Source organism: Symphalangus syndactylus, chromosome 10, assembly GCF_028878055.3.
Source record: "Symphalangus syndactylus isolate Jambi chromosome 10, NHGRI_mSymSyn1-v2.1_pri, whole genome shotgun sequence".
NCBI lineage: Eukaryota > Metazoa > Chordata > Mammalia > Primates > Hylobatidae > Symphalangus > Symphalangus syndactylus.
The window spans coordinates 20231796-20255914 of NC_072432.2; the positions used below are offsets into that span (position 1 = coordinate 20231796).

Here is a 24119-nt window from a genome sequence, read left to right on the forward strand (position 1 = left end):
TTTTCTCAATATTTCAGTCAATCAATTCTACCCTTGGCTTAAATAACAAATGGGTCTTATTACTGTAATTAATAATTATTTAATAGATATAAACTCTCATATACTAATAGGTTTCTCAACTTAAAAATCAGGAAAATTTCAGGTGGGCATTCTGAATGTATTAAAAAAAAATGTTTAAAATATGCCTTAGAAATTTTAAATGCACTGATTTCATTTTTCATTTATTATAAGCTCTTAGTCAAGCCATATTATCTGATTTTTTTTAAAAAATGTAATTATTAAATGAATCTGAAACTAAAATACTACACAGTTCTTATCTATTAAAAGCCCATACAGTCATATACATACACAATTTTATATATGTTATATATACATATATATAGGCTACAGTGGTTTTACTTAGCAACAAATAAATAAGCAATTGCAGCACATGATTTATTGGAAAATTTGCATAATGTTTATCAAAATACTATTTTGTGCATGTAATACCTACACTGTGGTTGATTTTCACAAAACACAGAAGGGCATAGGGAGTGTCTCTCCCCCACCCTGTCCCTCTGTCTTTCTCCTCAGAGGCAACCAGTACTATAGGTTTCTTGTGCATCTTTCCAGATTCATCCTATGAATATACAAGTATCTATAGAGTGTGTGTGTGTGTGTGAGTGTGTGTGTGTATTTTAAATACACACAGACAGGAGAAAATGATACACAGGGTTCTACTTGCAACTTTTTTCATTTGAATTACTTGAAGAGTATCAGTTTCCTACACTTTTAAAACTAGGTTTTAAATTTTATACACATGATAATGGTGTCTTTCAAAATGGCAATAAGAGAGCAAACTGCTGGTAAATAAATCTTGGAGGTAGATGATGACTTCTTAAGAAAGACTGTGCCTCAGAGAAAGGCTAAGGAAATCCTGTAATCCCAGCACTTTGGGAGGCGGAGGTGGACGGATCACGAGGTCAGGAGAACGAGATCATCCTGGCTAACACGGTCTCTACTAAAAATACAAAAAATTAGCCGGGCATAGTGGCGTGCGCCTGTAATCCCAGCTCCTCAGGAGGCTGAGGCAGGAGAATGGCGTGAACCTGAGATCGCGCCACTGCACTCCAGCCTGGGCGACAGAGTGAGACTCTGTCTCAAAAAAAAAAAAAATAGAAAGAAAGGTAAGGAAATGATCTCTTTCTAGTACCTGGCAGGAAGCACCACAGCCAGGTACTTAATAGACAGATGTTTGCTGCGTGAAGCAATAGCTGTGACTATATCATATAAAGTTATAGGAGTGTTTAATAAGCTGGGAAAATGCTCACACTATGCTATTGAGGGGAAAAAATCTCACAAGTTGTATGTAAGAATCTCACCTACAAGCACTCTAAGATCTAGTAATTGGTGGCTTGGTAAGGAGTAACTTAACTAGTAAATTAACTGTTCCATGTACATGGTATAATCCTAAAAGATATGTCAATATCTACAGTCAACACATTAAAAATTACTCAATGCAGTGAGTCAGCAGACATTTTGCAAGCATGCGTACATATATATAAAAGTAGCTAGAAGCAACCAGACACTAAAGACATATTTTAAAAATTACTGCACTAATTTGAATTGCTGTTATAAGACCAAAAATGAAAATGTAATTTTCATGTAAATGTAAAAATGCAATTATGGAGCAAAGATGGCCATCCTCTTTTTAACAAACTATGAGCTGTCAGTTTTTGAAAGTTTGCATTTTGACAATGCAAGTGCAAGAAGGACCAGGAATGAGAGCTGAAACGTGGATTCTGCATTTAAAAGAAAGTTAGGCAGGGTGCAGTGGCTCACGCCTATAATCCCAGCATTTTAGGAGGCTGAGGCAGGCATTTCACTTGAGGTCAGGAGTTTGAGACCAGCCTGGCCAACATGGTGAAATCCAGTCTCTACTAAAAATACAAAAATTAGCTGGGTGGTGGTGGTGCACACCTGTAATCCCAGCTACTCGGGAGGCTGAGGCAGGAGAATTGCTTTAGTCCAGGAGGCGGAGGTTTCAGTGAGCTAAGATCACGCCACTGCACTCCAGCCTGGGCAACAGAGCAAAACTGTGTCTCAAAAAAGAAAAAAAAAAAAAGTTATGTTTCAGATCCATTCATGACAGTTGATGAGCAGTTAGTTGTAGCTAAGAACCCGGTCCAGATCAGGGTATGTGTGTGTGTGTTGTGTGTATACTTTCAAAACTAGGAAAATTTGGAATAAAAATTGAGGTTTACTATGCTTAAACTCATCAAAATTTCCAATGAAGTTGTTTTTTCACTATCCTCTTATTCTTTTTTTTTTTGAGATGGAGTTTCACTTTTGTTGCCCAGGCTGGAGTGCAATGGTGCCATCTCAGCTCACTGCAACCTCCACCTCCCGGGTTCAAGCGATTCTTCAGCCTCAATCTCCCCAGTAGCTGGGACTACAGGCGACCACTACCATGCCCAGCTAATTTTTGTACTTTTAGTAGAGATGCTGGGTTTTGCCATGATGGCCAGGCTGGTCTCGAACTCCTGACCTCAGGTGATCCACCCACCTCGGCCTCTCAAAGTGCTGGGATTATAGGTGTGAGCCACCGCGCCCGGCCTATCCTCTTATTCTTTTAAGTTATTTGTAGGGTGAGTGAACAATATAAAAAATGGTAAAATGCTGAAACAATTAGGTACAGCTGTGAGGCGTATAAAGGTGTTTGTTTTATTAAAGGTGTCTGCGTATATCCTGTAGCAAGTGCATACTGCATACGTGTATTTGGTATATACATTCTATATGTAATATATATCCTTTTATGTGTATTTCATAAATTTAAAATTTCAGTGGCTTTAGATTCCCAAAGAAATTAATCCAAGAAACTTCATTCATTTCACTCAAGAATAAATAGCAATTCTCAACACATCTTCATCTACAATTATCAAGGAAAATAAGCTTCTTACCTCATATTCTATACATGGATCTGGAGAATCATCAGTACAATGAATAAACCTTTGGAAGAAGAAAAGGCAATTGAATCTTTCTGTTACTGGTGCCAGTTTATGCACACACATAACTTATATTTAACGAGAGTAACATTTTACTAAAAGCATCCAGAAACAGGAGACTAACTCAAATTCAATAAACACTTATTAAGCCATATTCAATGCTATGCATTAGCCTAGGCACCCTGAGATATTAATTCATTTAATCATCAAAACAATGTTAACAGCAAGACTGTATTTTCCAGGATCATTTCTATAGTTGGTCTAGTATTTGATAGCACAACAGGGTGACTGTAGTCAACAATGATGTAATTGTACATTTTAAAATAACTAGAGTATAAGTGGATCATTTGTAACACAAAGCATGGATAAGTGTTTGAGTGGAACAGGTACCCCATTTTACATGATGTGATAATTAGGCATGGCCTGTTTGTATCAGAACATGCCATGTACCCCAGGATGGGTGCAGTGGCTCACGCCTGTCATCCCACCACTTTGGGAGGCCAAGGCAGGTGGATCACTTGAGGTCAGGAGTTTGACACCAGCCTGGCCAACATGGTAAAACCCTGTCTCTAGTAAAAATACAAAAATTAGCCGGCTGTGGTGGTGGATGCCTGAAATCCCAGCTCCCTGAGAGGCTGAGGCAGGGGAATTGCCTAAAACTGTGAGGCGGAGGTTGCAGTGAGCCGAGATAGCGCCACTGAACTCCAGCCCTGGTGACAGAGCAAGACTCCATCTCAAAAAAAAAAAACCCAAAAAACAAAAAACACCCATCTCATGTACCACATGAATATATACACTTACTATGTACCCACAAAAATTAAAAAATGTTATGAGCTATTATAACCATGAAGATAGTATAATCTCCATTTTTCTGTCAAAAGGCAAAGAAACTAACATGCAGAAAAGCCCAAATGTAGTGGTCACATCAAGACTCCAACTGTCTAACTCCCGATTCTCAACGAGGGCAGGAAGGCACTATCATTGTACACGTTCTTGTTGTGTGCATCTTACAGTGGAGCCAGCAGCCTACTTCTCTCTCAGTGTAACGTTGGCCATCGAAAGCCACACGGTTAATTGAATCCTTCTCCCACATGCCATTTTAAAACTCGGATAGATCCATTCAGCCCTCCACTAAGTATACTGCTTCCTCCTCGAAAAATCCTCACTTTCATCAACGATGTTTCATATCGCTTATTAAATGCCCATCTATGCCAAAGCTTGGGCTAGGCATTGGAAATGTTAAAATGATGAAGACTCCTTTGTTCTGTATAAGGTTAGTCTGGTGGAGAAAGCTAAAAAATAGACACTATTTTAAAAACACTGGAGAAAAAATACTCTGCAGCACCAAAGAAGAACTGATTAGCTGGCTGCTGTGTGTCGGAGGGGAGTGGTAGTCAAGAAGGGGTCCGCATTTAAAGCACAGAGAAACGTGCTAAGGCAGGGAGGGCAGTGAGAGATCTCACAGAGCATTCAAATAACTAGAGGAGATCAGCTCTGATGGAGTGCAGGGCGCAAGGGGGAACTGCAACAGATGGAGCTGATGGAATGCGGGGAGCAAGGGGGAACTGCAACAGATGGAGCTGGACAGAAACTCTGGACAAAGAGAAGTATCCAGGTCATGAGAGGCTTTGTGTGCCCACCCAGGGCACTTGGACTTCATTATAAGGACAATGGGGAGCCCTAAAGTCTTCAAGTATGCAAGGGAGATCATTCCATTTAGGCGTTAAGAATATCACTGTGTTCACAGGTACCAGGGGTTTAAAAAATGTATCTATATCACTATGGCACAATGGTGTTGGACAGTTTAGGGGACGGGCGGCAACCTGGGAGGCAGAGAAACCTGGTAGAAGGCTTGCTGCAATAGCCTCGGGGAGATGAGGGTCTAACTAAGGGAACGGGAGTGGACAGGGAAAGGAGAAGCGTAGAGGTGGAGGCAAGATCACTTGGTGACTCACCGAAAGGGAGGGAGCAGACCTGGCATGGTGGCTGGGCAACATGGCAAAACCCTGTCTCTACAAAAAATAGAAAAATTAGCCAGGCGTGGCCAGGCGCAGCGGCTCACGCCTGTAATCCCAGCACTTAGGGAGGCCGAGGGGGGGCAGATCACTTGAGGTCGGGAGTTCGAGACCAGCCTAACCAACATGGAGAAACCTCATCTCTACTAAAAATACAAAATTAGCTAGGTGTGGTGGCACATGCCTATAATCCCAGCTACATGGGAGGCTGAGGCAGGAGAATCGCTTGAACCCGGGAGGCAGAGGTTATGGTAAACCAAGATCGTGCCATTGCACTCCAGCCTGGGCAACAAGAGTAAAACTCCGTCTCAAAAAAAGAAAAAAATTAGCCAGGCCTGGTGGTGTGCACCTGTAGTCCCAGCTACTCAGGAGGCTGAGATAGGAGAACTGCTTGAACCCAGGAGGCAGAGGTTGCAGTGAGCCAAGATCACGCCACTGCACTCCAGCCTGGGTGACCGAGTAAGACTCCATCTCAAAAAAAAAAACCTAAGAACAACCTAGTTTTTCTCTGGAAAGCAAAAATCTCTTATTTCAAATCAAACTAACTTAACGGTACATTATCTTGAGGACTAATAATCTAAAACTAGAAAACTAGCTTTCGATTAAAAATTATTTCAATAAAAATTAAGCTTACCAGTTATTTTATGTTAATAAAAATTAAGGACTGGGCACAGGGCTCACACCTGTAATCCCAACACTTTGGAAGGCTGAGGTGGGAAGACTGCCTAAAGCCAGGAGTTTGAGACCAGGCTGGGCAACAAAGCTAGGTCCTGCCTCTACAAAAAATATAAAAATTAGCCGGCATGGAGGCTCACGCCTGTAATCCCAGCTACTCAGGAGGCTGAGGCGGGAAGATCACTTGAGCTCCGGAGTTTGAGGCTGCAGTAAGCTATGATCACACCATTGCACTCTAGCCCAGAGTGAGACCCTGCCTCAAAAATTAAGGTCATGGACTCGCACAAGTTAATAAAAACTAACTTATTATTTTTATCCTTTAAAAAACTGCCCTTTCGCCCCCAAGGATCAGCATATTGATAAGTACTACATGTATCTAGAGCTTTCCACTATACGTTTTCTATTATTTAAGAAAATTATTTTTGGGCCGGGTGCGGTGGCTCACACCTATAATCCCAGCACTTTGGGAGGATGAGGTGGGCGGATCATGAGGTCAGGAGTTTGAGACCAGCTTGGCCAACATGACGAAACGCCATCTCTACCAAAAATATAAAAATTAGCTGGGTATGATGGCACATGCCTGTAAGCCCAGCTACTTGGGAGGCTGAGGCAGGAGAATCCCTTGAACCCAAGAGTTGAAAGTTGCAGTGATCCGAGATCACAACACTGCACTCCAGCCTGGGCAACAGAGTGAGACTCTGTCTCACAAAGAAAAAAAAAAAGAAAGAAAGAAAATTATTTTTGTACACATATCCAGTATACAGCCAAGTGAAATATTTTAGATTAGATAATATACATAAGGAGAAAAGGAAAACATTCCAATGAATGTAAGAAAACAACAGACCAGAGGTTAAAAATCACAATCAGGACCTTGGGCTCTGTACTAGTATTTTATCATCTTAGAAAAGTCAATTATCTTTTGGGATAATTTTGGCTCGTAGTTGCCTCAGCAGTAAATGGCAGATGGTATTGGGCGATTTCTAAAGTTCATTATGCAATCAAATCTGTAGACAACTTGTCAGGCCCCCTTTTTCTTCCCTGTCTTTATATTCAGTTAACTATGTATTGCATGATGAACCTCAGGGTGTGTCAGAGCTTCTAGAACACAGGTTTGAAAATGAGAGAGTGGAATGAGATGATTTTTCAAAATACTTCCCCAGAGATTCCAATCCGAAGTGTCCAAGACGGGACCAGACACATATTTTATTTTACTTATTTATTTATTTGAGACAGAGTCTCACTCCGTCAGCCAGGCCGGAGCGCAGTGGCACGATCTCGGCTCACTGCAACCTCCATCTCCCGGGCTCAAGCAATTCTCTTGCCTCAGCCTCCCGAGCAGCTGGGATTACAGGCGTGTGCCACCACGCCCAACTAATTTTTGTATTTTTAGTAGAGACGGGGTTTCATCATGTTGGTCAGGCTGGTCTCAAACTCCCAACCTTAGGTAATCCGCCCGCCTCGGCCTGGGATTACAGATGTGAGCCACCGCACCTAGCCCATATTTTAGAAATGGTTATTCTGAGGAGTAGCTGCAGTTCAAGCTCTGTAAGGGGTTCTTGGGAAAAGGGCCAGGAGATGCCTGTCTACCAACTACAGGCTTCAGCAGGAAGTCTGCACCATTCTTGGGGAAAGGAAGAAACAGGGAAAAGGAAGGAAGCAGCAAACTGGAGCGGCTGGGACCCCAAGCATAGCCTTCAGGGCCGCAGCTTCAGCTGAAAAACTCAGTCTGGCTACCCTAAATCCCACCAAGGTCACTGGAGGACTCAGCACATTTCCCATGACAAAAAGGCTCCATCTCAAGAAAAAAACAAAAACAAAAAAGCCACCACCACCACCACCACCACCAAAAAAAATTCCCCCAATTTTTTTCCTAGGTTACTATTTAACACTAATTTGGAAGATTTCTTCGACTGAAATTTTCAGCAAAGTACCAACAGAACGTGGTATTCAACTAAAGTCACTGATTTGTAGTCTAAGCTGAAAGGAGGCTCTTATGTTGAATTCAAAGTTCAAATTCTTGGCAGAATAATTATAGTTCCTCTAGCTAGCTATGAAAATTCTAAAATAAACACAAATGTGATTAAGTAATAAATGTTACATTATTTACAATGTAAGTGGCAAACTAAAAGAATTCTCAGGTATAATAATAGCAAAGATTTTATTCTGAAGAAAAAACAAAATCCCAAAGGCCTACTGTGATGAAAGCTACTACGAAATTATGCCAGCATATTTTTACTACACTTTAAAATTTGCCAGTTAACAGGAATTTTGGAAAGCAATGTTATAGACACAAATTTTTAGAAAGGAAAGAAAAAAAAAAAAGAAAGGAAAAGAAAAAATATTCTATCCCCAAACTAAAGAAATATGCTTAACTAGTACTGATGACTAATCAGATGTCTTTTTTTTTTTTTAAGGAACAAAATAATGGCATTCACAGCAACCTGGATGGAACTGGAGACTATTATTCCAAGTGAAGTAACTCAGGAGTGGAAAACCAAACATTGTATGTTCTCACTTGTAAGTGGGAGCTAAGCTATGAAGACGCAAAGGCATAAGAATGATACATTGGACTTCTAGGACTCAGGGGAAAGGGTGAGAGGGTTGGCGAGGGATGAAAGACTACACGTTGGGTACAGTGTACACTGCTCAGGTGATGGGTGCACCAAAAGCTCAGAAATCACCACTAAAGAACGTACCCATGTAATCAAACACTACCTGTTCCCCCAAACCTACTGAATTAAAAAAATTAAAAAAAAAAGTACAGGGGGAAATACATAGTGTACGTCAATGACAGATAATTACACATCCCTTGTCTTTACTCAGAAGCGAAATAAACACTGAAATAATTTTACCAAAAAAAAAAAATAAAAGGAGTGCCATATTTTTTTCTTTTATCACTACCCAAATCATCCACAGCATAAACAAGCCTTAGTTTTTCTGCCAGCCAAATGGCCTTACTATAAATAGGTATATTTATTATGCCCTAAACATGCGTTGGGACTGACATGCTATTTTTTGTGGACTTCATAATTATAATTAGGCCCGGTGCAATGGCTCATGCCTGTAATCCCCGCACTTTGGGAGGCCGTGACAGGTGGATCACTTGAGGTCAGAAGTTCAAGACCAGCCTGGCCAACATGGTGAAATCCTGCGTCTACTAAAAATACAAAAATTATCCAGGCGTGGTGGCACACGCCTATAGTCCCAGCTACTTGGGAGGCTGAGGCAGGACAATTGCTTGAACCTGGGAGGCGGCAGTTGCAGTGAGCCCAGATTGTGCCATTGGACTCCGCCTGGGTGACAGAGCAAGACTCCATCTCAAGAAAAAAATAAAAATAAAATAAAATAAATAAATGAATAATAATCAACACAGTTTCTCTCACGCTGTTCCAAATAGTTTGCATATTGAAAGAGGACAAATGGGTCAGGCGCAGCGGCTCACGCCTGTAATCCCAGCACTTTGGGAGGCCAAGGTGGGCAGATCGTGAGCTCAAGAGATTGAGACCATCCTGGCAAACACAGTGAAACCCCGTCTCTGCTAAAAATACAAACAAAAAATTAGCTGGGCCTGGTGATGAGCGCCTGTAGTCCCCGCTACTCGGGAGGCTGAGGCAGGAGAATGGCGTGAACCCGGGAGGCAGAGCTTCCAGTGAGCCCAGATAGCGCCACTTCACTCCAGCCTGGGCGACAGAGCGAGACTCCGTCTCAAAAAAAAAAAAAAAAAAAAAAAAAAGAGGATACATGTAACATATCCAGTGATGAGCATGTCGGTCTGGGACTGTGGGAGGCAGAGGGTGCAGTGAGCCGAGATCGTGCCACTGCATTTCTGCCTGGGTGACAGAGTGAGACTCCATCTCAAAAAAATTAAAAAAAAAAAAAAAATTACTAAGACAAATCAAATTCCCTGACCTCCAGTCAAATGTATTTCTCCTTCATCATGAGCCCCTCAGAGAAACAATTAACAAATTTATTTTTTCACTCACTCAGCTCCTTTTTCTAAATGCCAATTGAGTATCAAAATTTTTTCTTGTCTACTCAGCCCACTGAAGTGACAATAAAATAATGAAAGCAGCCTGTGACTCAGCAAGTTTAATCACATAGAATGTTTATACCTTGGCAAATAATACAGTCAGCAAATTTATACATGTCGTATTTCTTTCTTTTTGTTTTTGATTTTTAGTAGAGTCGGGGTTTCATCATGTTGGCCAGGCTGGTCTCGAACTCCTGACCTCGTGATCTGCCCACCTCGGCCTCCCAAAGTGCTGGGATTACAGGCGTGAGCCACTGTACCCAGCCATATGTCATATGTCAACCTCCACTTTTTAAAGCTTTTTCTCTACAGTAACCATTTGAAGAAAAGGAAAGAAAAAAGCAGTACTTAATATTCTAGAGTAAATTATAGGCAGGGAGACAGCACTAGCTGTCTACCTTCCAGGGTTCCCATCTTCAGCCTGTCCAATGGAACCTGGATTGTTCAGATGCTGGGAGCATTTGTGCTTCCTGGTTCCCTCTCTAATCACTGGGATGCATGTGCTGACTCATCTAAGCAGCCACCAAGGCGTGGGCCTGGACCAGCGGCATCCACATTGCCTGGGAACAGGTTAGAAATGATCTGCTTAGGCCCCCTCCAGACCCGCTGGACCAGAAACCCTGGGGCCCAGGAACCTGTGTTTCATCTAACTCTCTGGATAACCCTAACGCATGCTCGCGTCGAGAACCTTGGTCTAACCAGGGGTGTCCAAACTTTTAGCTTCCCTGGGAAACATTAGAGGAAGAATTGTCTTGGGCCACATATAAAATACACTAACACTAATGATAGCTGATGAGCTAAAAAATAAATAAATAAAAATCTAAAAAACAAAAATCTCAAAAAAAATCTCATGACTTTTGAAAGTTTATGAATTTGTGTTGTGGCACATTCAAAGCCACCCGGGCTGCGGCCCATGGGCTGCTGCAGCTTGGACAAGCTTGATCTAAACAAATCACAGCAATTCTGCTCTCTTTGCCAACTACTGGATTAGGCTGGGTAACTGTGACCAATGAGGGCTGAGAGGAAGTCTCCCAGGAGGCCTCAGGAATGTTGTACTCGTTCATGTACAGAAAACAACGAGAGGAAACATAACCTATCCCTCCTGTTTTTGGTTGAGATATGCTCATGTCTTCGTATGACAGATACTTGGAACTGTAGCAGCAATCTTTTAACCATTAGGTGAGAAACCCAAAGACCGAGCCACTAAGTGAAGGATGGCGGAAGGAAAGGGCCTGAAAGAGCATGGGTTCCTGGCGACCTTGGTGAGCCACTGAGCATTCCTAAAAATACCCAATCTCCAGGCTCCTCGTTAAATAACGTATTTTTTAAATCCCGTGTGTAAGCTATTTTCGGCTTCTGTTAACTTGCAATTCTGACTGTAACATATTTGCTTTTTTGTCAAGTCAAGCCTCAAAATAGTATAAACAACATAATCTCATTTTTATGTTATATAAATTTATACATATTATATATAACTATGTATTATAATATTAAATGTTCTAGACTATTATATAATATTTTAATGGAAGTATTTTGGAAATAATGAATCTATAACTTTTTTTTTTTTTTTTGAGACGGAGTCTTGCTATGTCACCCAGGCTGAAGTGCAGTGGCGCGATCTCGGCTCACTGCAAGCTCCGCCTCCTGGGTTCACGCCATTCTCCTGCCTCAGCCTCCTGCGTAGCTGGGACTGCAGGCACCCGCCACCACGCCAGGCTAATTTTTTGTATTTTTAGTAGAGACAGGGTTTCACCATGTTAGCCAGGATGGTCTCGATCTCCTGACCTCGTGATCTGCCCACCTTGGCCTCCCAAAGTGCTGGGATTACAGGCGTGAGCAACCGTGCCCGGCATTTAATCTTTTAAGAGCTCTTCAAGGCCTTTGTGACATTCATCTTTACTGAGTTCTATCAATAAGGAATTTTTATGTGATGGCAACACTTCCTGTTATGCAACTGATTTATTAATTGCTAAGCAACTACCAACAGTTATTTCTAGACAAAGTGACACGTTAGTGATGCCCAGCTAAAAGGCTGAAAGCCCAGTGCTTGGCATTTGCTCCTGCCAATTCCGAATTATTTATAATAGCAGAAGGATGGCATTCTGTGGGTAAACACTGTAAATCCAAGACCTCAAACTCACTTGCTGATTTAACTTCCCTGCCATGCAAAAGTCAAAAAGTACAAAATGCAAAACAACAGACTATTATTCATACCATCCACTGGAACATCAGTTAAATGAAGATAAAAAGCAAGACATAGCTTAAGAGGAGGCAGCTGATCATTAAATTGCAAAGCTGATTTAAAAAAACATCAGCCTCAGAATTAAAAGCAATTTATAGTTAGTTCTGGAAAGGCAAAAGTGTCTTCCCACTCTCCCTGCAACCGACACTAAAGGCATATAAAAAATCCTTATAAGGGCCAGGTGCAGTGGCTCACGCCTGTAATCCCAGCACTTTAGGAAGCCAAGGCGGGCGGATCACAAGATCAGGAGTTCAAGACCAGCCTGACCAACAAGGTGAAACTGCTTCTCTACTAAAAATACAAAAATTAGCTGGGCATGGCCGGGTGTGGTGGCTCACGCCTGTAATTCCAGCACTTTGGGAAGCCTAGGCGGGCGGATCACAAGATCAGGAGTTCAAGACCAGCCTGACCAACAAGGTGAAACTGCTTCTCTACTAAAAATACAAAAATTAGCTGGGCATGGCCGGGTGTGGTGGCTCACGCCCGTAATTCCAGCACTTTGGGAAGCCTAGGCGGTCGGATCACAAGATCAGGAGTTCAAGACCAGCCTGACCAACAAGGTGAAACTGCTTCTCTACTAAAAATACAAAAATTAGCTGGGCATGGCCGGGCGCGGTGGCTCACGCCTGTAATTCCAGCACTTTGGGAAGCCTAGGTGGGCGGATCACGAGGTGAGGAGACGGAGACCATCCTGGCTAACGCCGTGAAACCCCGTCTCTACTAAAAATACAAAAAAAATTAGCCGGACGTGGTAGCCATGCGCCTGTAATCCCAGCTACTCGGGAGGCTGAGGCAGAATTGCTTCAACCCGGGAAGCGGAGGTTGCAGTGAGCCAAGATTGCACCACTGCACTCCAGCATGGGCGACAGAGTGAGACTCCGTCTAAAAAAAAACACTTATCAGTTGAATTATCAAGTAGACAGTGTTTTCAGTGTAACATATTTTAAGACCTCTTAAAGCATTACATGTCAAAAAGCTTTACAATGGAAAAAAGAGGCACAACTTTGTTCTGTTTTTCAGAGAGTATCTCCTAGAATGAAAATACTACTGGTTACTAAAACAGTCTACCAACACCTGTGCCAACACAACCAGAGGGCTGACAATTACACGTCAAAACAATACTTGCTCAGACTCAGAAGGATCATTTGAGACCAGGAGTTTGAGACCAGCTTGGGCAACATAGTGAGACCCCATCTCTATTAAACACACACACACAGACACTGACACAGACACACACACATACTTTTTTCTATAAAACTAGAAATACCAATACAGGTAAAATCCTTATACAACAAACATGTAATATGATGTAACACAACCACACTCACTGGTTACTTAACTTCCCCTTCTTTAATTAATATAATACTAAAACCTTATGTCCAAGCTGCAGAGCTCAGACGCCAGAGTTGATGCACGACCGTCATGGAGTGAACTTAGTTATCCATGCCAGGATCTACTTCAAAAAAAGGATTTGAGTCTGACATGGAATGAACTGGCAGGACAAACTCAACTGGACAGGGCAGAAGTGGCATGCCTATACAAGATTTTCACTCTCATGCTCCTGCTTCTAGGTGCTGGGATATGCTTTATTTTAAAGACTCATTTAAAGATGAGTTTACCTGAGATAACTGGTCTGTTTAAGATGCGACAGGAAGAGAAACCTAGAAAAATAGCTGCTATTTGAAGACAACAAAAGAAGCATAAAGGGAGCACCTGCGGCTCAGCAGGGCAGGTATTCCATCCGCCTACAATGCTGACTGCACTGTCAAATTCTTTAGCTATAGAGTGACGGGCAAAAGCAAAGCAATACAGCAACTCTATTTCTAGAAACTTATCCTAAGGAAAAAATTAGGGGAGTGCACAAAGAATTAGCTCAAGGATATTCACTGCAGCTCTGGAAGAACAGAAGGTAGGTCAAATATGTTATGCTACAGCTCTCCAGAGGCGCAGCATTAAGGGAATGGAAAATAATGAATTTAGACATGCAATGATGTCACATTGGTAAGTGCAAAAGCAGCCTACTAAGAAATATAAACTATAGGCTGGGCGTGGTGGCTCACACCTATAATCCTAATACGTTGGGAGGCTGAGGCAGGCAGATCACGAGGTCAGGAGCTCGAGACCAGCCTGGCCAATATGGTGAAACCCTGCCTCTACTAAAAATATAAAAAATTAGCCGGGTATGGTGGTGCATGCCTGTAGTCCCAGCTACTTGGGAGGCTGAGGCAGGGGAATCGCTTAAACCCAGAGGTTGCACTGAGCTGAGATTGCGCCACTGCACTCCAGCCTGGGCGATAAGAGTGAGACCCTATCTCAAAAAAAAAAAAAAAAGAAATACAAACTGCAGGATCCCATTAAAAAAAATCTGTATATATGCAGAGATAGATATATTTATATCTATGATCTTGCCACAATTGGTTCTTATACTTCTAGAATTCTATCTATAAATAAATTCTATCTATAAATAAATATAATATAAATTATATTTATATTATATTTATTTATAGATAAATAAATATAATATAAATATAATTTATATTATATTTATTTATAGATAGAATTCTAGAAGTATAAGAACCAATTGTGGCAAGATCATGAGTGCTTTTATGTTTTTGTTTGTTTTGAGATGGAGTCTTGCTCTGTTGCCCAGGCTACAGTACAGTGGCATGCGATCTCGGCTCACTGCAAACTCCACCTCCTGGGTTCAAGCAATTCTCCTGCCTCAGCCTCCCAAGTAGCTGAGACTACAGGCGCGTGCCACCACGCCCAGCTAATTTTTTGTATTTTTAGTAGAAACAGGGATTCACTATATTGGCCAGGCTGGTCTTGAACTCCTGACCTCAGGTGATCCACCTGTCTTGGCCTCCCAAAGTGTTGGAATTATAGGCGTGAGCCACCACTCCTGGCCATGAATGCTTTTATATTTCCTGTTTTTATTTAGCTGTAATCCCTAATTTTGCTTTTCTATGATAAATATTTATCAGTTTTATAATAGGAAAAAAATTACTGAAATGTTTAATGGGCAGAGATACAGAAAGTCCTTAACATTTTCAGATATTCATTATATACCATTTTCTATAAAGGGAAAAGAAAGATTTGCTTTAACAGGTCATTTTGGCAATATGAAATAGCTTTGTTATATGGCGCTATGATTTATAATAGTACTATAAGTAATGGAATTTCATCTATACAGAAATTTGCACAAATACTGAAACTATTGACATGAGAGAATAAGAGATACTTACGGCTGAGTGAAGTCACGAGTGATGAAATCAGAACTCTTGAAAAGTAGAAAGATGTCGCTGAGGGTTTTACATTTCAGAGAACTATTCATTGCTATCCAATACGCATCCTAAAGAATGAAGCACATGCTATTTAGTCCACATTCCATGTTGGCTGCTATGAATGCTCAGACCTATAACAAAATCAATAATGCATACCACCTCAAGGGTTTAAAGAAGGAAGTCAAGTAAATTTTAGCAGTACTGTCAAATGTTAAATTATGCTTAACAACAAAGAGTGTCACCACTGCATTTCAGACACTCGGTTATGAACACTGAGATGTCAGGGTCCTCACATTTCAGCACAGGCCTAAGTACTTCACAATGTTTTTCTTACTGATAACAGAAGAGAAGAAAATGAAGTATCAGAAACACTGACATTTTGGCTACAAGATTAAGGTGGTAAAGAAATAGCCTGACCAGCTACTCTCCAAGAAAAGAGAGATCAATTTCCACTCTTCCCGTTTCTGGGGAGTGGCAGCCAAACACCTGAACTTTGGCGGCTGGGGCAGTTATACCCTATGTCTATCAAATCTGAAAGAGAAGGAGGTGAGCTATTCTGAACCACTACAACTTCAAGTGGTGAATGTCTCATATATAAGAACAAAAGATGGGACGGCAAATGCAAAGTATGCACAAAGCTCAGTGGAACATGCCTAAAAATTACAGAATAATTAAGTCATTTAAAAAATACACCTCTCCCACAGACAGATCAGACACAAGATATAACAGAATTTTGAGAAAACTAACAGTTGCAAACCACTATCCAGTTATCCACACTACATGGAAGAAAAGTACTAAAATATCTGAAAACAGCTACCTCTGGGGAGTAGGAAATGGTGAAGTAAAACAGGTGTCAAGACCTGCTGATTTTCATGGCAAGCTTCCAAATTTATTTGAAATTTTAAATTCTGTACATGTAGACTATAATTAATTTTTAGAAGTAAAAACAAAAAAGAAAAATAATAAAAGTAAAAACAAAGATTACAAATTATCATTCATTTTAGAATAAAAAAGGCATGAGATAACTTTTGAAATTACAAATAGGTCTCTGATTCTTTAAATAAGCTTTGCTGATATAAAAGTGTTTTCTATTGGATTAAAACAACTAACGGATTTTTCCACAGGCCTTAACTTTTATAAAAATCTTGTCAATGCAGTATTAAAATAATAAGACACAATTTAAGAAAAGATCAGTTGACTTCTCCAATCACTCTATTTCTATAGCCTATGACACTTTTATTTTTATTACTTTTCAACAAAGAAAAATTTCTCTGTTAAACTGAACAGCTGAAGTTTTGAAAAGGGCAGAGTATGAATTTCCTCAGAATTCGAAAACAATCAGCAACACAAGAGGTGGAAACTACCTTTTGGCAGAATATATAGTATTTCACAGACCCAGGCAAGTGTATAGCAAAATCCGGAAAGTAAAACAGTAGAGGGAAATTAATAATAAATTCCACATCATTTTTCCTAGAATTAGGAATATAATTAGACCTTCTGTAGGGATATGAAATGAAATAAATAGCAAAACAAAGAATATTCAAACAGTAAGAGAATTACTTATGTGTTCCTACCCTTGGGGCACTCCAGTTAAGCTTAGGAAAGACACTGCCCCCAAGGGAATTGATAGCTTCCTGGACTTTAGTGGCAAACTCAGGAAATTCTGGTGCCTACAGAGAGAGAAGAAATCATTGGGCACGTCAATATCATCACAGTATATATGGAAAACAAGATCAAAATCTCAAGGTTATAGTTTAGGGTGTTAAAAACAGAATTTAGAATACAAATTACTATCAGAATTTCTGAACCCAGCTAAATAAAATCAGTGATCAAGTACATTTACCAAAAAGAGAAATAAAATAATCAGCTGCTTAAATGGCATTTTCCAGACAATCAAAGCCTGCAAAGCTGAAATGACACGTTACTACGCTTCTGAGGATGTGAGGAAGGAATGAATGGTTCTCTGTACACCGACATAAAACCAGTATTCATCAAGAGAAAAGAGACAGGTGGAGTATCACCTGTAGCAATACTCCAGTTGTCAGAAGTAACATCCCTACTTGAAGAGCTAGAAGCCCTTCCACTTGCAGGAAGAGTCTTAGATATATGGTATCCCCCAAAGCCACGGAGAGAATGAAAAATAAATGACGTGGCAAACTGTATTTAAACACTGCTATTTCCAGACAAGTTTTAAAACAAGCAAAACTCAAAATCTGAACCTTGGTCAAGTTAAAAATCATATTCATCTTTGTTCATCTCACGGAATCCAGTTTAGTGCCCTGAGTATGGCAGACAAGTAACATTTACATGACACTGAATGGAATTTTCATAAAAGGAGAGTGATCTGAGTGGCATCTGGAGTAAATGAAACACGTAAACTTTCCACTTAGGTACCTGCTGGCAGGCTTCCCTTTTTACACCTAAAGAAATATGTCAGTTTTGAGCAGCTCCACTCCTTTTTTTTTTCCTTCTACCCTGGCAATCATATCTCATTCATTAAAATAAACAAGTATCTTCTTATTTAGAGCTGGATTAGAACAAACCCCCCCCACAAAGCTAGTTTTCTCTATTTCTGCCTTTACATTTACTTGTAAGGAGTTTCACTAAAAACATTCCCCTTTCAACTCAAGGTATGAGGAGTTTCATTCACCTATTTTTAGAAATAGATCATTTGCTTCACTCCTTTAAAAATATCTTCATTTAAAAAATTTTAGGTTAACTTTCACAACAGCACTCTTATCCTGAAACACCGTAATATGCTTGATAACTTCTACATTTTTATGTAAAACACTGGTAAAAGTCACATACCTCTCTACTCTCGCTTGAAAGAAACAGTCATTTTTATGCCATTTAAATACACTTGAGGCCAGGCGCGGTGGCTCACAACTGTAATCCCAGCACTTTGGGAGGCCGAGGCAGGCGTATCACATGAGGTCAGGAGTTCGAGACCACCCTGGCTAACATGGTGAAACCCTGTCACTACTAAAAATACAAAAATTAGCCAGGCATGGTGTCAGGTACCTGTAATCCCAGCTACTCAGGAGGCTGAGGCAGGAGAATAGCTTGAACCTGGGAGGCGGAGGTTGCAGTGAGCCAAGATCACACCACTGCACTCCAGCCTGGGTGACAGAGCAAGAATCTGTCTCAAAAATAAATACACAAAACAACTAACTAATAAATAAATATACTTGAATAAGGAAATACAGATTTTCAGTTTATGTTCCAGAGATTCAGGAATCTTAAAGTTTAATGTTAGGCATAATTCCTTCTTGCAGAGCGTCAGAGCTTAACAGAAATAAGTCAAGGCAGCAACTATGCACTCGAAATATTTCCTTTGCAATCAAAGGGAAAAAGGGCAAATCATGTTTGCCTGCTAAATGACGCTTCAAGTTATTTTTCAAAATAAAAACGACAGCCCACAGGAAAAATAATACATGAAATGGTGACTAGGAATTTAGAGAGGTACGCACTTAAACCTTGACGCTAACCCTTGTGTGACAGTGTGAGGCTGTCCCCACGCTGAGTCTACTGTGCTCTTACCGTAAGCGTGGCTGTGTTCTCATCATCAGACCACTGCATGAAAAAGAGGAAAAAAAAAAACATTAAATTTAAATACTGCACTGGGCTTCAAAAAGCAGTGCTCCATCTAAAAATTATAAATCAAACAGGGGACATCTTTTCGGGAACACAGAGTATATGTGAAAATATATGTAAATATATGTCAAAGTAAGATTCTCACCTAATTTCTCATTTTATCAGATGTAAGATAATATCTACAAGTCAGAACCATCTCAGAGATCATTTAAATTACAACAGTCTACAGAACAGATTATTTTATTTGGCACCAACCTGTATTTCTTCTGCTTCATCATCACTGTCTGGCTGAGAATGTGTTGGTGGATCATCCCTAAAAAAACACAAACAAACATCAAGAAAGAAAAGGACTCGGTCACTGTGTGGTCCTAATTTCAGGGGTACTGAGTATGTTTTAAAATAGCCTTAAAATTAGGTTAGGTGTGGTGGCTCACACCTATAATCCTAGCACTTTGGCAAGCTGAGGTGAGTGGATCGCTTGAGCTCAGGAGGTAGAGATCGGCCTGGGCTACATGGCAAAACCCTGTCTCTACAAAAAATACACAAATTAGCTGGGCGAGGAGACATGCGCCTGTAGCCCCAGCTATTTGGGGGGCTGAGGTGGGAGGATTGATCACTTGAACATGGGAGGTCAAGGCTGCAGTGAGTTAAGATCCTGCCACTGCACTCCAGCCTGGGTGACAATGTAAAACACTGTCTGAAAAATAAATAAAAAAAAATAAAAGCCTTAAAATTGGAGAACAAGGCCAGTCATGGTGGCTCACACCTGTAATTCCAGCACTTTGAGAGACTGAGATGGGAGGATTGCTTGAGCCCAGGAGTTTGAGACCAGCCTGGGTAACACAGAGACTCTGTCTTTACAAAAAAATTAAAAATTAGCCAGGTGTGGAGGAAAACACCTGTGGTCACAGCTATTCAGGAAGCTGACACAGAAGGATCCCTTGAGCCCAAGAGTTTGAGGCTGCAGTGACCTATGATCACACTGCTGCACTACAGCCTGGGCAAGAGAGTGAGACCCCGTCTCAAAAAAAGAAGAAATAAATAAATGAGAGTACGGTTGCATGAAGAGATGACAGAATAAAATCTTTCTGTCCTGTTCTCAGATATCATTAAAAACAAGGGAAAGAGAAAAAAACTCCACCTCTGATAATACTGAGAATCATCTAGACTCTGAACCTCAGTATATGAGAAAGTTCTCTCAAGAAAGGAAAGATGGAATAGGATAAAGGAAGACACCAGAAGCAAATGTCTGAAGAGCTGTCTACACAGACGATGGAACTACTGTAGGGGCAAAACCAAGAATCTTTTCTTTGCACAGTGAAAACAGGGTGTGTGGGCTGGTGTCAGAAATTCATTCTGCATCTAGACTGAACCACAGCAAAGGGTGAGAGAGAGAGGGGAAAGTAAACAGGCATAATGTCTTTGAAGAAGACAGAAGCAAAGCAAGGTGTGCAGTCCTCATTAGGGAAAAGGGGTTGGACTCGCGGGAGGAGGGGAAAACAAAAAGACAAGGCAGATAAGCTATAAGTCTGCCTTTCTTCATGGTCCAGGACACACAGCCCCCCTGCGCAAGTAACTCACTATCTTTCCATGCCCAGCTATCACCTCACCCTCAATTGACAGAAAAATGCAAGTGAGCTCACTGCAACGTTGGCGTTATCAGTACTGCACAAAGTCCTCTTCAGGACACAGCACAAGTACCATCTTACAAAATCCCCAGCAAGCCTTTGTCTCCCTGCAGTCAGCTCCTTTCTTGCTGACCTGCCCATTGTACCTTTGAAACATATTTTCACGCTTTCTCTAATAAATTTGCCTTTCTCTGCCTCCAACTGTCATGGTAAATTCTTCTTACCACCCACACCACTGGCCCCAGATAGTCACTGATCACCTGCAACACAAGGGCTGAAAAAGGCCACCCTGCAGCTCATCTTCATCGCCTAAAGTGAATCAGAGGCTGAAAGAACTCAGACGGAAGACTCAGAACACCACTCTGGCCCCTCCTCAACACACAACTACAAATAACTAGCCTAGGAATAACTCATATCATTGAGAAAAATATTCATAAGAACAAGCATAGCAGCTATGCAAAGACAAAAGAAAGAAAAGGAAAAGGAAGATTCTGGTTAAACATGTGCTTTTATCTCTATATTCCCTCTGGAAACTCTACTAAAAAAAAAGATTCCAAGGACAATACTGAGTGAAAAGGAATCAACCATAGAAGAAAGATGGCAACAAAAGTTTGGAAAACAGAAAGTCAAGGGGAGGGATAAGTCAAGGGGCAACAGGTTAGAACTTAGAGTTATCCTGGAACATGGAACTGAAGCTCTGAAGTCCATCCAGGGAGCAGTGAGACACACCCATCTCCTCACCTTGCACATCCTAGCAACTAATTCTCCTCAGCCCCTTTGGAAGCAGATTTATTCTCTGGAAAAAATGAACTCAAGAGGGTTGAGGTACATAATGGCCCAGATGAATATGGGGGTGAAATGTTGGACCTGGACTATGATGACAAGTTATGTGAAAGTCAAACTGAACACTGCGACCCCTAGTCCCCTTCCTCCTACCCTGCTCCCACAACACAGACAGATTAAAGGATTCTTCCGGGCAGAAACTGAGCAACCCCAGAGGACACACCATTATCTGGGAATCTTCCATCAATGTTTGCTGCCTGCTGGCATCCTCAGGCATCAAGCTCCACCCAGGTACGCAAAGTCTGCAAATATCTGTGTGTGTCCTCCTCACTCTTAAATATGAAGGAAGGCCTACAATGATTAGAAAACAGAAGAAAAACTCCAAGATGAAAAATGTTTTCAAAAAGGAGAGAAAAAAGGAAGAAAAAAGAAGAAAATGGAAGAAAAAAAGACAATAAAGGGACCAGATGAAAGATAATTTTAAAAATCATTAATATCCTTGAATATAAAAGATGTCACATCCATTAAGGAATAACAGGAGGCTATAAAAAAGGAACAGAGGAACTTGTAGACACTGAAAACATGATAGTTGAAATTTTAAAATTCAATAGAATGGAAAAATAATCACCTAGAAAGTAGAACAAAAAAGACAAGGAAAGAGAAAATAGAGAAGAAATAATAAAATTCAGAGAATTAAGCCAAAAGATCAAACACCAAAATAACAGGAGATCCAGAAAGAGAAGCAAGAAATTAGAGGAAATTATCAAAGATTCTTTTTTAATATTCTAAAACAGGAAATTAAAGTCTTTAGAATGAAAGGGCTCACCAAGTACTTAACACAATAAATGGAGAAAAAATACCTTAAATGGGCAAAAATGGATACAATAATGCTTCCAACCTTTTTTTTTTTTTTTTTGAGATGGAGTCTCGCTCTGTCGCCCAGGCTGGAGTGCAGTGGCATGATTTTGGCTCACTGCAAGCTCCGCCTCCCAGGTTCACGCCATTCTCCTGCCTCAGTCTCCCGAGTAGCTGGGACTCCAGGCACCCGCCACCACGCCCAGCTAATTTTTTTGTATTTTTAGTAGAGATGGTGTTTCACCGTGTTGGCCAGGATGGTCTCGATCTCTTGACCTTGTGATCCGCCCTCCTTGGCCTCCCAAAGCGTTGGGATTACAGGCATAAGCCACCGCACCTGGCCTCATGCCTGGATAATTTTTGTATTTTTACTAGAGACAGGGTTTCGCCATGTTGGTCAGTCTGGTCTCAAACTCCTGACCTCAGATAATCCAACCACCTCCGCCTCCCAAAGTGCTGGGATTACAGGCGTGAGCCACCGCACCTGGCCTTCCCCAAGTTTTAATCAACTCTTTGTAATTCTTGCTTTTCCAGATTCACAAAGCTAAGAACCAGTCAAAGCTAAGAACTGTTCCATAGTGGAAATACTAACACACTGTCAGCGTATGAATCCCTGCCCAAGGGGACAGCCTTTCTCTCTTACGTCTCTCTTTATATGCCACATAATATTTTAAAATGCAACATTATCTTTAACATGGTTTACCTAATCGTACAATATAAGATGAAATATGAAAATATATTCTACCACTCTAAAAATCACTTACCGTTTTTGTTAGTATAACAACATACATTTTAAAAAACATACTTGTTATCAAGGTATTCATATAGTTCTTCAGAAGTTACTGCAGTGCCTAAAGTATGACAAATTTTATTCACTGTAAAAGGTGACAATGTATAAAAATATGCAAGTTTGGCCAGGCACGGTGGCGCATGCCTGTAATCCCAGCACTTTGGAAGGCCAAGGCGGGTGGATCACGAGGTCAGGAATTCAAGACTAGCCTGGCCAAAATAGTGACACCCCATCTCTATTAAAAAGACAAAAAAAAATTAGCTGGGCATGGTCACAGGCACCTGTAGTCCCAGCTACTCGGGAGGCTGAGGCAAGGGAATTGCTTGAACCCGGTATGCAGAGGTTGCAGTAGGCCAAGATCGCGCCCCTGCACTCCAGCCTAGGTGACACAGTGAGACTCTCTCTCAAAAAAAAAAAAAAAAAAAAAAGTGCAAGTTTATTAGACTTGGCTTTCTAAGGTAACCCTCTGCATGCAGAGAACTAAATAGATAAAGTATGGTGCTAATATTTAGGATGCTATATTTTCTATATTACAACTTACACAGAGCTGGCACACCAGAGCAGTGGCTCTGGAGGCAGGCAGACACAGTTTAAATATCTCAGTTCTGCCACTGTCAGCCCAGAACTTTGCATCAATATGCCATCTATAAAACTGGGAAAATAGCAACTACTTCACAGAATTGTGAAGAATCAAAATATGAATATGCCCAATGTATTTTATAATTGGCATCTACTGGCTGAGGATCCTACATCTGAAATGCTTGGGGTCAAAAGTGTTTTGGAGTTTGGAGTATTTGCATATATATGAGATATCTTAGGGATGGGATCCAAGTCTAAACGTAAACTCCCGTTTGTTGCAGCACTGTTTACAAAAGCTAAGATTTGGAAGCCACCTAAGTGTTCATCAACTGATGATGGATAGAGAAAATGTGGTACATATACACAAAGGAGTACTATTCAGTCATTAAAAAAGAATGAGATCCAGTCGTTTGCAACAAAATGGATGAAACTGGAGATCATTATGTTAAGTGAAGTAAGCCAGGCACAGGAAGACAAACATCAAGTTTTCACTTATCTGTGGGATCTAAAAACTAATTGAACTCATGGATATAGAGAAGAAAGATGGTTAGCAGAGGCTGTGAAGGGTAGTAGGGGACTGTGAGGAAGTGGGGGTTAATGGGTACCAAAAAAAGTAGAAAGAATGAATAAGACCTTTTTTTTTTTTTTTTTTGAGATAGA

At 40.8% G+C, this 24119-nt stretch overlaps 1 protein-coding gene across 1 annotated transcript in view; it reads right to left on the reverse strand.

Moving 5' to 3' along the window:
- CDC123 (cell division cycle 123) overlaps positions 1-24119 on the reverse strand; it is a 49324-nt gene that overhangs the window by 15843 nt on the left and 9362 nt on the right. Inside the window, exons 4-8 of the mRNA XM_055296644.1 lie at positions 19080-19137; positions 18771-18803; positions 16805-16900; positions 15192-15298; positions 2940-2988 (exon numbers count right to left, since the gene is read on the reverse strand). Coding sequence (XP_055152619.1) covers positions 2940-2988; positions 15192-15298; positions 16805-16900; positions 18771-18803; positions 19080-19137 — 343 coding nt within the window. The remainder of the gene's footprint in view (positions 1-2939; positions 2989-15191; positions 15299-16804; positions 16901-18770; positions 18804-19079; positions 19138-24119) is intronic.